Genomic DNA, 15,545 nt, shown 5'->3' on the forward strand with positions numbered 1-15,545 from the left:
GACTGTTTCCAAACATGTCACATGCAGATTTGGTACACGTCCTTCATCAGCAGAGCAGTGGACACTAGACATGCCTTTCTTCCTGTAACTATGTTGATTTTTTTTTGGTATTTATACATTTCTGCTACGTATAATAACAATTGTTCTTGTTAAGGAAAATGCAATGTTTTTGGCTCATTTTTCCAAGTAGGCTAATAAAATCTAACCAGAATGATGTCCCTAGGCAGTAAAGTGGACAAATTCAGTCAGAAGTTCAATTTCTGGATCACACTTTTCAGTTTTTATTATGTTGTGCTTACTTTTTTGCCATTGCTCAATCACATAAATCTTCAGTTCCCCTTGTACCTTTTGCACTCTGTCTGAGCATATTGGATGAAACCCATCCAGCATCAAATAACCTCTGAAATAATAAGTTTAAGTTGGTCTTCTGCAGTACCTAAAATGTCACCATACCTGAATTCACTGTGAATTGCCTGAAATGGGAAAAGGTCATCCAACTTATTTAAAAAAGATTATATGGAGGAAGGCCAGTTCTGAGATGTTTATCCTCGTTCTGAATCTTCACTCTTTCAATCTTTGGATGAGCTGCTCCTCCGATAAGGTGTAACAGAGCTCCTTGGGCCGATGTTTCCCAACCCTTTTTGTTTGGTCGCACACTTTTTGTTTAACTAAAAACACCCCAACGCACATCACTATTCTTCTTACCACAAACGCATTATATCTCATAAACATGCTCAACTGTCCTAAGGGGAAGGACTACTGGAGAAGCCAAAAAAATAACATCTCAGAAATCGGCAATCACAAACAGGGCACTTAATGAGCACATTGTTGGCATCTCTCAGCTGCCTCGTCCCTTTGCCCATCCCTCACTGCCTTAGAGGCAACTCGTATGCCCACTATCCACCAGCCCTGTTATACTCGCTGGTGACCACACACTAATCAGATGGACTCTAGAGATGCGTCCGAAGTGCTCTAAGCACTGTGTCTAAAACATGGTGACTGCAGAGCTGCTTTTATGCCAGCTTCTCTATGTAGGTCTGTCCTCCTCCAACAGGTCTCAACCACCTCATGATGTTGTTCCTCTCCAGTTTAGACCCAGGTGCGCTACACAATTATTTCCACGGCACACAAACATTACAAGGTTTTTCTTTACACAAAGAGCGACAGACACTTGGAATAAGTGACCAAGTAGTGTGGTAGACAGTAAGACTTTCAAAACTCAACTTGTTATTTATTTTGGAAGACTTAAGTGGACAGGACTGGCGAGCTGTGTTGGGCTGAATGGCCTGTTCTCATCTAGAGTGTTCTAATTATAAGGCATTTTAAAACCATTCTGAGTGTGTCACAATCGAAGTATGTGTTTCCTCTTGCAGTTTCTACCTTGGAGAAATCACTCTGGCCTTGGGACATTTGCATTCAAATGGGATCATCTATCGGGACCTGAAGCCTGAGAATATTATGCTGAACCAGTATGGTGAGGCTGATCTTCACATTTATTTTTACATGTACAGTACACCCCCAAAATTCGTGGGGGTTCCTAGAGCACCCACGAATTGTGAAAAACCGCAACTTTTGGATGTGGTTAAAAAATGCCTCTTAATTGCCCATTATTATAGTTTAAACCCTAAATACAGTATGCCCCCAAAGCACTTTTAATTTCTTTTCAAGCTCGGCTTAATACATTACCTAAAAACAGAATGTAAAGGTAAACCCCATATACTGTACAGTCCTGTACTGCTATGTCTCCTGCGGTGCTAGAATGTAAAGTACCGATGTTCCCGCTATATGTACTGTAATTCATACAAGCGCATTTTCTTTGGTATGCTCTGTCATTTTCTTTGTTATAAGTAGAATAAATACATAATTTCATTTAATTAAAATACAGTAAAATGTGCGGGTGCTCACCAATGATGAATGATATTGATGATGATGAAGTAGCTGTGCAGTATGATGCACAGGATTTAAAACTCCTCAGGTGGCGCCTCTTCAGGTGCTTCAGGAGGAGTCGTATCTTTGGACGGGTCTTCTTCTGGTGGGGTTTCGTGCTGGCTTTTCTTTGTAGGTTTCAGGAACATTGTGATGGGAAGTTGCCACATTGTCTCCTGTAGCGAACCGCTGGTACAATTTCCGTGCTTTCTCACAGATGATGTTACCGTCCAAGGGGATGTTCTTCTTCCTGACGATATTTTTATTCCTTACGGTCGTTACCTTTTTGGCACTATCACAGATACGGTACTCCAGATCGCTGCTTCGTTCTTCTTTATGTAGCATGTGGTGTTTTCATTAATAATAGTGGCGCGCTACTACAGCACAACTTTTTAGTTCCCGGAGCAAATCCAGTAGTTCAACCTTTTCCTGGAGTGTTTTAAACTTCTTCTTCTGGTGCTTAGGCTCAGTGCCAGAAGCCTTAGAAGGTGCAGGGCGATTCGGCGACATCTTGTGCGTTTAAGAATAACAAAATGAAAAACGTGAGGACACTCAGCTGGAGATGCATCACATGGCAGCAGTCAATCAGCGGCAAGCAGAATGAATAATGCTCTCGGATTGGTTACTTTCAACATCCCAAACCGCGTTTCCATCAGTGGTTGCTTCCTGTTCTCAGTAGAAGACCAATCAGATCTACTGCAGGGACTGCTGGGAGTTGCAGTTTCAAACTCTAGTGGCTACTTTTACCATCCCAAGCCATAAAAAAAGGCAAAAAAAATTGTGGAGGATATTTGCGCTTTCCAGTAACAATTAATATTTAGGTTCTCAGGAGGAATCCATGAATGACTGATTCCATGAACCCTGAACTGTGACTTCGCGGGGGTCTACTGTATTCTCTTAGCAGATGCTTTTGTCCAAATCGAATTACAAATGAGGTCAAAATAATTGAGTAAATGCGAGCGTTTATCAAAGAGTGAAAGAAATTTGAAAACTACCCGCTAACTGCAACTGATAGAAGCTGACACATTACGACACATTTGCAATGGCTTATGGGTAGTTTGAACACATACAGCACAGCTCTCTGCCATTAAGCTATGGTCACATCAACATGGATGCGCCGCTGCAGAATTGCACCACTGTTGAACAGTACATAGTGAGATTTCTTTGGGCGGAGGGAGTGAAGCCTGCTGAAATGGAGAATGTTGGCTTGGTATGGCAGTGAAAATGTCTCCCAGACCCCTCATCTAGCAGCGTGCGACTATCACAGCTTCGGTCCACTTAAAGAAACTCTACATGGTCAATGATGTGTTTTACTCTACTCTTCATTTCTGAAATATCTTTGTGTTATTTTATGGTTTTGCAGGTCACATTAAGCTAACAGACTTCGGACTTTGTAAGGAGTCGATTCATGACGGCGCAGTCACTCATACGTTCTGCGGGACCATTGAGTACATGTGAGTATGCAGTCACAGTGGCCATTTTGCGTCCTGGAAAGTATTGGGAAATTCTGCTGGGGCTTCAATAAATCGGTAGCCATCTTCTTGACTGAAATGAAGCGAATGGATGACAGAAAATCTCAGACGTGTAAGCTTTCAGCTTGGCCTGTGAGCCGGGATCCCGGTACCGTGCTAGGTGAGACAACAGGGTATGTGAGGTTCTTGTTTGTGTAGGCAGTGCTGCAGACGCATCATATTAATAATTAAGAACTGATGTGAACTCTGTGTGCTTGTGACAAATATCTGACGTACAAATCTATTTGCAGGGCTCCAGAGATCTTGACGCGGAGTGGTCACAATCGTGCTGTTGACTGGTGGAGCCTAGGGGCCCTCATGTATGACATGTTGACCGGCTCGGTATGTGCTTCCTACTTTGAGTACACACTGTCTCTCTCACAGACGCACACTTACTGTATGTCTTCTGTCACATTTAATTTTACTATCAACCTTGTGATATATCAAACCACCCTGAGAGCTGTAATGAAACTTAAAGGTTGCTGCTTCAGGACCAAAGTCTGATCGGGAGCAAATTGCTACACTTGCCTTTTTTACCTATTAAACAAGTATAGTATATACCAATCAGCAAAGAGCCCCACACCATGATATTCCCTCCATCCCGCTTCATGGTTTTGGTGTTGGTGGGCACTATTCTTTTTTCCCCTGCAAATATAGCATTTCACATTTCTGCCAAAGAGTTCAACTTTTGTTTCATCCATCCATGAAACATTGTCCCCTGTGTATTGTGGTCATCTGAAAAACTGAGACATGAAGCAGTGTGTGAGCATCCAGTGTACTCATCCGAGGACATCGCGTTATACAAGAGATTCAGAAGTACTTCAGACCTCTTCAGTTTCTGCATACTTTATTGTTTTGTAGATTTAATTTTAAATGGATATATTTGCCGTTTTTGCCCATCAGTTAACACTCAGTGATCTGTAATGACAAAGTGAAAAGTTTTGCAAATTTTATGAAAAAACAAAAACTAAAATTCCTAAATAAAAAAAAAACACTAGAAAGTCCAATCTGAAAAATACAGATTTTAAGACTGATGCAGATGTGTGTCTGTCTATTACCGTATTACTGCATTGATTTTCATACTACAATGCAGCATTTCTTTCATCTCCATCACTTGGGAAACTTTAGATGCTTTAGATAATTAATTATTATCATCAGTTTTTACACATGACATATTTTACTTGGTCTATAGGAAACTCAAGAGAAACATTTCAAGTAAAAGTAAATGTGCAAAACTAATTCCCAATAATGTGAGAGTGTTTACTATATCATTCCAACAGATGACATGTCAAAAACATTAAAACTGCTTTTATAAATCCCTTAGCAAATGACCTATAACAGAAACATGCACATTGCATTTTTCATTCCAACAGGTGGCACATTACAAACATTAACACTGCTTTTTACAAATCCCATAACAAATGGCATCCATCCATCCATTATCCAACCTACTATATCCTAACTACAGGGTCATGGGGGGTCTGCTGGAGCTAATCCCAGCCAACACAGGGCGCAAGGCAGGAAACAAACCCTGGGCAGGGCGCCAGCGCACCGCAGGGCACAAACATACACCAAGGACAATTTAGGATTGCCAATCCACCTAACCTGCATGTCTTTGGACTGTGGGAGGAAACACCACGCAGACACGGTGGAGAACATGCAAACACCACGCAGGGAGGACCTGGGAAGCGAACACGGGTCTCCTAACTGCGAGGCAGCAGCGCTACCCACTGTGCCATCGTGCTGCCCACCAAATGGCATATAACAGAAAAATATGCATTGCATTTTTCATTCCAACAGATGGCACATAACAAACATTAACACTGCTTTTACGAATCCCATAACAAATGGCATATAATAGAAACGTGTATTGCCTTACTCATTCCAACAGGTGGCACATCACAAAGATTAACACTGCTTTTACAAATCCCATACCAAATGGTTTATAACAGAGAAATATGGATTTCCTTAGTCATTCCAACAGATGGCACATGACAAACATTAACACTGCCTTTACGAATCCTTTAACATCCATCTATTTTCCAACCTGCTGAATCCGAACACAGGGTCACGGGGGGTCTGCTGGAGCCAATCCCAACCAACACCGGGCACGAACCAATCCCAGGCAGGGCACCAAACCACCGCAGGACACACACAAACACACCCACACACCAAGCACACACTAGGGGCCAATTTAGAATTGCCAATCCACCTAACCAGCATGTCTTTGGACTGTGGGAGGAAACCGGAGCACCCGGAGGAAACCCACGAGACACGGGAGAACATGCAAACTCCACGCAGGGAGGACCCGGGAAGCGAACCTGGGGCTCCTAACTGCGAGGCAGCAGCGCTACCACTGCGCCTCCATGCCGCCCATCCTTTAACAAATGGCACATATATATATATATATATATATATATATATATATATATATATATATATATATATATATATATATATATATATATATATATATATATATATATATATATATATATATATAATAGAAACATGTATTGTCTTTGTCATTCCAACAGATGGCACATTACAAACAGTAACACTGCTTTTTCGCATCCCATACCAAATGGCACATAACTGAGACATGTGCATTGCATTTGTAATTGCAATGAATGGTCCATCGCCAAATATTTGCAGTAATGCATTTTATTACCTTAAATGTTTGTGATGTGCCATCTGTTGGAATGACAAATTTCAATCCATTTTACTATCGCATGCATTACAAAATACGTTCCAAGCTGGACTTCCACAGTACCACAAATACCACCACTGCAAACATTAACGCTGAGCTCTACATTGATTATTTAGACGGAAAGCACAGCTATTAAGAGTTAGTTAAAAAATAAATGATTGGGACATTGGTTTGAACAAAAGCTTACAGCCACATGGTACCCTCAGGACTGGGGTTAGAATTAAAAGTTGGCCATTTTTTGTTGTGTTTTTTTTTTTTTGTTTTTTTTTTTAAATATTTTAGCTGTTTGAATTATCTGATTAGATATTTAGGCTGTAGAGAATGAATGGGTAATGAAACAAACCAGCCTTACTGATATGGAAACCTCCCCTCAGCCATCCCAGTCTGCAAAGAGCTCATTGCTAAATCACAAACAATTCTTTCAGCATTGTACTAAATAATGAGCGTCTCTTGTAGCTACAAGGAGGTCATAGTGATGGGAGCTGTTTAATAGAGAGCTCATTGTAGTTTGTGAGTGGGGGCCACTGAAGCTCTTGTTGTTAGCAAACACAATGGCAGGCTGGCGTTTTTTTTTTTTTTTTTTTTTTGTTTCTCTTTTCTCTTCAGTAGGACCTGTGACTTCAACCATTAAGACTGGCCAAGAAAAAAAAAAACAAAATGGGCAATTAAAGTAGCAGACCAGGGGGTTGACTCTCATTATGTGGATAAACAGGAACTTGCTGTCTTTATCAATCAGGCGCTAATGGAATAAGAAAAAAAAGTAAATATTAATTAAATTTAAAAAAATCAGTTAATGTATGCCAGCTATGTTACATTTACTAACCCACTTCAACAGCCATGGACACTGCGAGAGGGACTTTAAAGTCACAGGGCTTATGGATAACTTCAGAACACAGCAAGAGTGAAAAGAATGGGAAGTGAAACCTATGCTAAAACTGAATATCTTGCAACATGGTTTGAATAAAGACAAGAGTTTTATGGCCAGAGATGAGGATTGTTTGCATCTCTCAGACTGACACAGACAACCTGACTGCAGATTCACTCTGTTTTGAAAAACTCATTACAAACTTCAAAAGACTTTGTTGGACTGTTATCTTATCCAAAGATCTTGACCATACATTGTTCTTCTCTCTCTTGTTAAATTAACCTTAGCCTGAATGAATCTTTAATTTTTTTACATTTAAGAATTCTGATTTAAAGATTTACCAATGTTGTTTATTGTCCTAGAGTTTATATAAACACAGGGAACTCCAGTTTCTGTGTCACATCTTTGCCTAAAGAAGGGGCCTGAGTTGCCTTGAAAGCTTGCATATTGTAATCTTGTTAGTTAGACAATAAAAGGGGTCATTTTGCTGGGCATTTCTCTACATTTACTAACATACAGTTTTGTGAAAAAGTATTTGCTCCTTCCCAATTTCCTCCATTTTTGCTTATTCATAAGACTTAAATCATTTTAAATTTCCAAACTTTCTAATACAAAAGACCACCTAAGTAAACATAATCCACAGTTTTTAATGATCCTGTGATTTATTGGAGGAAAAAAAAATTACCAATGCCTATATCACTCATGTGAGAAAAGCCAAGCAAAACGACACCTTTTATTGTCTAACTAAAAAGATTACAATATACAAGCTTTCGAGGCATCTTGCCTGAAGAAGGGGCCTGTGTTGCCTCGAAAGCTTCCACATTGTAATCTTATAAGTTGGCCAGTAAAAGGTGTCATTTTGCTTGGCTTTTCTCTACATTCATAATGGCTAACACGGTACAACACCCTAGTACTTCACTCATGTGAAAAAGTATTAACCACTAAACCTAATGCTTTGTTGTGCCACCTTGAGCGGGCATCAACTGCACTCAAACAGTAACTGGAGGTCTTTGGCATCACTTTGGAGAAAGTGTGGCCCACTCTTCTCCTACAAAAATAGGATCTGATGATGTTCATCTTGTGGACAAGCGAGTCCCCCACCTTCAATCAATCGACGCAGGGGGCTGCATGGTGCCTTGATCAGGCGGTGCTCGTGCAGATTACCACCACAGAAGAACAGGAAAAGACAGCAGAGAAAAGCAGAGATTAGTACAGATTGAGGCGCCTTGAAGAATACGATCATTCTGCACTCCTACTCATATTTGGAATTCAACTAAAATGTAGCTATGAAAAAGCCAACATTAAAATAATGGATTTTTAGCAGTTTTTAAAGTGATTCATAGTACTAGCCTGTTGATTTTCTGTCAGTAAAGTATTCCAGATTTCAGGAGCAGCAAAAGTCCGCCTCACCACTTCCTTTAAGTTTAGCTTGTGGAGTTACAAGCAGACGGCCGTTCAAAGATCTAAGGTTACAACTTGGATTGTAGGGTGACGGGCATTCAAAAATACAGGATGGGGCGAGATTCTTTAAGGCTTTATAAACCATTAGTAGTATTTTAAAGTCAATTCTGAATGACACAGGTAACCAATGTAACGCCACTAAAGCCGGTGATATGTGCTCCAATTTTCTTTTCTTAGTTAAGATTCTTGCTGCTGCATTCTGCACTAATTGCAGACGATTGATGTCTTTCTTGGGTGGTCCTGTTAGGAGTGCGTTACAGTAATCTAGTTTACTAAAAACAAAAGCGTGAACTAATTTTTCAGCATCTTGTAAAGTTATAAGCGGTCTAACTTTTTCTGTATCTTCTAAGTGAAAAAATGCAGTCCTAGTAATCTGATTAATATGCGATTTTTAAAGTTTAGGTCAGAGTTAATAATTACCCCTAAATTCTTTACCTCCACCTTGACTTTTTAAACCTAAAAGATCTCATTTATTTCTAATACCCTCACTATATCCATGTTTGCCAATCACTAGGATTTCTGTTTTCCTCTTATTTAGTTTGAGAAAATTGCTACTCATCCAAATGGAAATACTGCTAAAACATTGGATTAGAGAAGTCAAAAGCATCAGGGTCATCAGGCGCTATTGATGAATAAAGCTGTGTGTCATCTGCATAGCTGTGGTAGCTCACCTTGTGCTTTGAGATAATCTGACCGAATGGAAGCGTGTAGATTGAATAAAGTGGCTGACCCAGAATAGATCCTTGTGGTGCACCATATGCAATATCATGGCTCTCCGAGGTACATCAACACATCTAACTCATTTTCTGCTTGTTAAGTAAAACTGAAACCAATTTAAGACTCTGCCGGAGAAGCCCACCCACTGTCTAAAGGCGATTTTATAAAAATACTGTGGTCTATGGGGTCAAATGCTATACTCAAGTCTACGAGAACAAGAAGAGATATACAACCTCTATCCGCATTAACCTGCAAGTCATTTACTAGTTTAACCAGTGCAGTTTCCATACTGTGATTTGTTCTAAAACCTGACCTATCAAGAACAGAATGTTGAATCAAGTAATTATTTAGCTGCTTAGCTACTGCCTTTTCTGGAGTTTTACTTACAAAAGGTACGTTAGAAATTAGTGTAATGAATTCAAAAACAGAGGAGTCGAGATTATTTTTCATGAGCAGGGGTTTAACTGGAGTTTTTAGACAGCCAGGGAAGACCCTCGTATCTAATAATGAGTTTACACTGCCAAGTACATTATCATTTAGCACATTGGAGACTCCTCTGAAAAAGCCTGTTGGTACTGGGTCAGGGATGCAGGCGGAGGGTTTCAGTACAGTAATTATTTGTTTGGGCTGATCTATTCTGGTCAAAGAGTTTTACTTGCTTAAAAAAGCATGCTGCGATTCAAACGGATTAACTTTGGGTGGATGTAGTTATTTCTTGTTTCTAATATAATTTATTTGGTGTTTAAAAAATATAGCAAAATGCCTAGTTTTTAGGAGGCATTCCATTGAGTGAGCTGGTTTAGAAGACGATCAATGGTTGAGAGTAAAATTCTTGGATTACTAGCATTATCATTTATAATTGAATAATGTTATAGTCAGGTATTTATGCCATCAATATTTCGTAATGGACTGTTAGTTTCGTTTTTCTCCATTTATGCTCAACTCTCTGGCATGTACTCTTTAAATCAGACACTGTTTGGGTATTCCAAGATATTTTAGTGCTGGAGGATTTCTTAACTGTTTTTCCAGGGGCCACTATGTCAGCTGCAGCTCTCACCTTTAGCATTAAAAGCTTCTATTAGCATTATTGAGGTAAGCACAACAATCAGACTGATTGTTTAGAATATTAGTAAACTTTGAAGCTGCAAATGCTTCAAAATAACAATCTTTAGCAATACGCTTCTAATTAGTTGTGGTTTAACAGTATTTCTACATTAAATAGTATGCAAAAATGGTCCGATATACCAGCATCCACGACCGTCCTCGTATCAAATTTTAATCCTCTTGAAATCACTAAATACAGCATGTGTCCTACCTTATGTGAGGGCTGGCTGACATGCTGACTCGGATCAAAGCAGTGCAGTAAGTTCATGAAGTTCTTGCTTTCTGGTCACACCGGTTATCCACATGAAATAAAATTGCCTTCAATTGGGGACCTGTCATAGTTAGTTATTATTATAGATACTAAGTCTGTAAGTTCCTTAATAAAAGATATATTTAGGACAGCGTTTCTCAACCTTTAAGTATTTGCGACCCGAGTTTTCATAAAGTTTTAATCGCGCCCCCCTAGCGTTTTTTTTTTTGAAAGGAGCCCACTAATACCAATTTGTTCTTCTTTTAATTAATGATATATCATAGATACATATTTTATTATACCTACTTAACTTTTATCGACATTTATCTAACTCTATATTTATTTTTCTAGTATCAGAATGTAGTTTAAGTTAATTTGTTTTGGTTTCAATAGATGTATTTTTTCATATTTTTGATTCTTGCTTTCTTTTTTTCACATCTTCGCGCCCCCCTTTTTGTTACTTCATGTCCCCGAGGGGGGCTCGCCCCATAGTTTGAGAACCACTGATTTAGGAGGTCTATAAGGTCTATATACTCGAATAACAATGGGAAGATACTTGAAAGACGTGAAGGTACAAAATCCGGCATCTTTACATTTTAATTGGCTCAAGTAAATTGCCTTGGTGAACCCAAATGAGCAAAACTATAATTCTGAGATATTGTTTCAGTTAACACTGCCGCTCCATCACAACTGAACCATGTTTCACTTATTGTAAGAAAGTCCATTTTCCTATTACTGATGAACTCGTTAATGTAAAAAATCTTGCTGGTTAACACTCTAATATTTAATAAAGCCACATTTAAGGTCTCGGAAGAGCAGAACTGAACTGGAGTGTTACAGCAGCTGGAAATGGTTGCAGCTCCCCAACACAACCACATCTATATGAGTTCAATCGTAAGGTTTATTAACCAAAGTATCTATCAAAAAAGGCTTCTCAAAAGTTGTGCATTCACAAATGTTCTCTCTTTTATTCCAACAGTTGCACTTTCTGTGTCAGTGTCTGATGACCAATTCCCATCATCATCACCCTTGCTCAATTTGTGCAGCTTCAGTTTGTACTGAAACTGCCTTCACATCTTTTCTTTTTCCATTGTGTTTGTTGTTGGAGGCTCCACCCCACTCTTGAATATTAATGAATTACCTAGAGTCACTATAGAGTGAATATTTTTTCATGTTATTTCATTCACTATATGGCAGCAGAATGCTGTCCCGTGAGTTACTTGGGCTTAACACTACAAAGCAAATCATTACACATCACCCCGAGCCCAACTCAGTTTTGACTGTAATTGCTTAGAATTCCAAGCTCGAGTCACACTCGGGGTTAATGCCAAGGAGGTTAAGACCATTCTGAGGGAAGATGTCTGTTTTTCTATTAGATGGTGTTAGGTTTACAATGATGCCATATCCTTTTACAGTAATGATTGAATGAATGGGATTTGCCTGTCTAGTAATACAATATTTCCTGCAATATTGTTAGCTTGTTAAATGATTTTATGTAACTGGAAGGATTGTAATGCACCTTCCATAACTCAATGGAAATACATTATCAATTCTACTATGCCCATCCTTGTCATGTTTATTTTATACCTATTGGTTTGTGGTCAGTGTTTACCAATCCATTTGCTTTGCTTTTTTTAATTACAAATATTAAGCTTTCTGCTGACATCATTCCCAACATCCTGCAGGTTCTTCCCACTCGCTAGTTCCTTAATATCGGCACTGCTCACAGTCCTACTTTACTGTTTTTTTTTTTTTTTTATTATTTTTGGTTCACAGCCCCCATTTACAGCAGAGAACAGGAAGAAGACCATCGACAAGATCCTCAAGTGTAAGCTGATTCTGCCTCCATATCTGACTCAGGATGCCAGGGACCTGTTGAAAAAGGTTAGCAGGGCATCCAGCCTGCCTCTTATTCACCCTAAATGCCCTTTTGTCTGTCCACTCTTCTGATCACAAGGTCATTTCCAGTATGTTCTGTCTTACACGTCCCTTACCTATCCCATGAGTCTTGTGGTTCAATATGCTGCAGAATGGCCTGAATGTGTAAGATTCTCAATCTGCCTGAGAATCTGTGGCACTATTTGAAAAGTGTGGTGCACCAAGCCCTCTAGAATCATTCAGAACATTAGGCATAGTTGAGAAATGATTGCTGCAAAAATAACAGCTTTAACTTGATGAGCTTATCCGGCATATAATGCAGGATAAATTCATCCTGAAAAGAACTAAAGAAAATTCCAAGGTGGGTAAATAAGGAACTAAAAAGATTGTTACGAAGGAAAAATATAATATAAGGCATATAAGACCAGTACAGTGGAACCTTGGGTCACGAACATCTCTGAACACGTACAAATCGGGTTACGACCAAAACATTCAGCAAACTTTTGCATCTGTTCATGACCACACACTTGGGTAACGAACAAGCCAGTTTCCCTTTTGGTTCGTACGTGACAATGATCTCCGCACGTGTTCATTGGTCCCTGGGCATTCCCTGTGCAGCAAGAGCGTGAGAAGACAGTTAAAGAATGCACCAGGCTTGTTTTTAAAGAGACTGCAAGGTTAGTTTTCTCTGTTCAAGGTTTTCTCAGTGTTATTCAATGTTTTTACATTTAGTTTACTATTACCTTGTGCATCCTATGGTAATAATTAACTATTTTTGTGCTTAAAAATCTTACAGCTTGTACAGTCCGGAATGGATTAATTGTATTTACATACAGTCCTATAGGGGAAATTACTTCGGGTCATGACCAAATCGGGTTACGACTAGAGTTTTGGAACGAATTACGGTCATGACCTGAGGTTCCAATGTATCTTCAACGCTAACTGTAGGGTGTATCAGAACATGAGAACAATGGTTAAAAATGATATTCAGAAGGCTAAAAGACAGTTAGAGACAAATATTGCAGATAAGGTAAAAGACAACCCAAAGATATTCCTTCAGTTATTTCAATAGTAAAAGAACAGTTATGGAGGAAGTGAAGAGTATTCAGAATGGTAAAGTTAAATTAGAATATGCAGCACAAACCATGAATGCTTTGAACGTACATTTTATTGTAAGTTTATTTGTGTGAGGAATTTGAGAACCTCCCAAAAGTAACAGGGACAAACTAAGGAGGCACTGAGAGACTTGGAAATTTTAGAGAGAGAAGAGTTGTGAGGATTAAATAGGCTGAAATCCTAACAAATCACCTGGACCAGATAACTTTTATCCTTGAGTGCTTAAGGAAGTTATTGAGTACAGATATAAACCTTTTGTCACATATTTTTTTTGAAAATCTCTGCACACTGTTTCACCGCCAGCAAATATTATCCAATTATTTGACAAGAGAGATCGGGCAGATTCAAGTAACAATAGGTCATCACAGATAAATAAGTGGAAGTGATTATTAAGGAGACAATTGAGCAGCACATGTGTAGATCAGGTGTATTAACAATGTAGCACCATGGGCTCAAAGGAAGGTCAAGTTTCACTGATATGCTGGAATTCTATAAGGAAGCAACCAAAGCATACAATCAGAGAGGTGCATATGATAATATCTTGTAATATCTTGATTTTCCAGAAGGCTTTTAATAAGGTACCACATGAAAGGTTAATGATCAGACAAGAAGTGTGAATTTAGGGTGCGGTCTGTAGATGAGTTCACAATTGGCTCAAACACAGGAAGCAAAGGCTAATGGTGAAGGGATCTTTTTTCATTATTAAATGATGATGACGATAGTGGTTATATGTGTTATTAATCTCTGAGGGGAAATTGTCTTTTCACCTGACCTTTGGGGGTTGTGATGTTAAAAGTGTGTCCACCAAGGATCAGCGCTGGGGCCCCTGATCTTCTTAATGTACATAAACAATCTGGATAGGAATATAATCAATAAGCTGTTAAGTTCACAGATGATACCAAACTAGGTGGAAGGGCATATAATGTAGAATCAGCTGAACTGTTACAGAGGGACTTGAACAGCATATGGACTCTGGCAGATTTGTGGCAGATTAAATTTAATGTCGGTGAATGTAAAGAATTACACATGGGAAGTAAAAATATTAGATTTTAATTCACAAAGTAAGGTCTGAAACCTGAAAGTACCCCTTATGAGAAGGACTTAAGAGCCATAGTAGACCTATCACTGTCTACATCAAGACAGTGGCCAGAAGTGTTTGAGAAAGCTGACAGGATGTTAGGTTATATAGCGCCCTGATGTGGGGGTACAAGTCAAGAGAGACGATAGTGAAGTTTAATAACACACTAGTGAGGTGTCTCACCTGGACTACTGTGTGCAGATTTGGTCTCCATATTACAAAAAAAAAGACATAGCAGTGCTGTTTTTTAATGTTCTTATAATAAAACACAATATAAAGTTTAAAATTATGCGGGAAAAGGTTATGCAATAACACGTTTCCTCTTTTATTACATTTGTATTCTAATGTAATGCAAACTCACATTTAAACAAAAAGTTACAAAGTATAAATTTTGGGATTAAGATTTGTGACTTAGTAAAATTAGAGAATTGAGTAAGGGACAGAATACTTTTGCAAGGCAGTCTATCAAACTATCTATTTTAGAATATGTAAGGATATTACTAAGTGTAAAGAGTGTCTATCTGTCACACAGTGTCTTTCATATCTATCTGATCTACAGTATGTTTATGCAAAGCAATTCCAAGGCACATTCTATCACTAATTATAATTAAGATCTTCCTGGCTTAGGTACTGTCAATATATCTGCCTAGTTGTCAGTTTATTAGTGTGTCCTCCATCTGTCGGCATCTTACTCATTTTCCCAACGTGTCGGCTCCTAATTCTCTCGTCAGTTTTTGTATATACTTGTACTTACTTTATTTATCCACATGGTGTCACTGTTTGCTTTCACAGCTGCTTAAAAAAAGCCCATCCCAGAGACTCGGCTCAGGACCAGGGGACTGTCTTGATATACAGGTGACACCTAAATGTCTCTGCTCTGTATGTTTGTGTGCATAATTGTGTGTTCCCCAATGTTGGGTACTTGTTTG

General features: G+C 38.9%; 1 protein-coding gene across 1 annotated transcript in view; it reads left to right on the forward strand.

Annotated features, from left to right (window-relative positions):
* Positions 1-15,545, forward strand: part of LOC120538075 (ribosomal protein S6 kinase beta-2-like) — a 57,531-nt gene that overhangs the window by 24,473 nt on the left and 17,513 nt on the right. Inside the window, exons 7-11 of the mRNA XM_039767490.1 lie at positions 1,374-1,474; positions 3,290-3,380; positions 3,689-3,779; positions 12,321-12,428; positions 15,409-15,471. Of these exons, the coding sequence (XP_039623424.1) occupies positions 1,374-1,474; positions 3,290-3,380; positions 3,689-3,779; positions 12,321-12,428; positions 15,409-15,471 (454 nt within the window). The remainder of the gene's footprint in view (positions 1-1,373; positions 1,475-3,289; positions 3,381-3,688; positions 3,780-12,320; positions 12,429-15,408; positions 15,472-15,545) is intronic.

The sequence above is a fragment of the Polypterus senegalus genome, chromosome 10 (assembly GCF_016835505.1).
Source record: "Polypterus senegalus isolate Bchr_013 chromosome 10, ASM1683550v1, whole genome shotgun sequence".
Lineage (NCBI taxonomy): Eukaryota > Metazoa > Chordata > Cladistia > Polypteriformes > Polypteridae > Polypterus > Polypterus senegalus.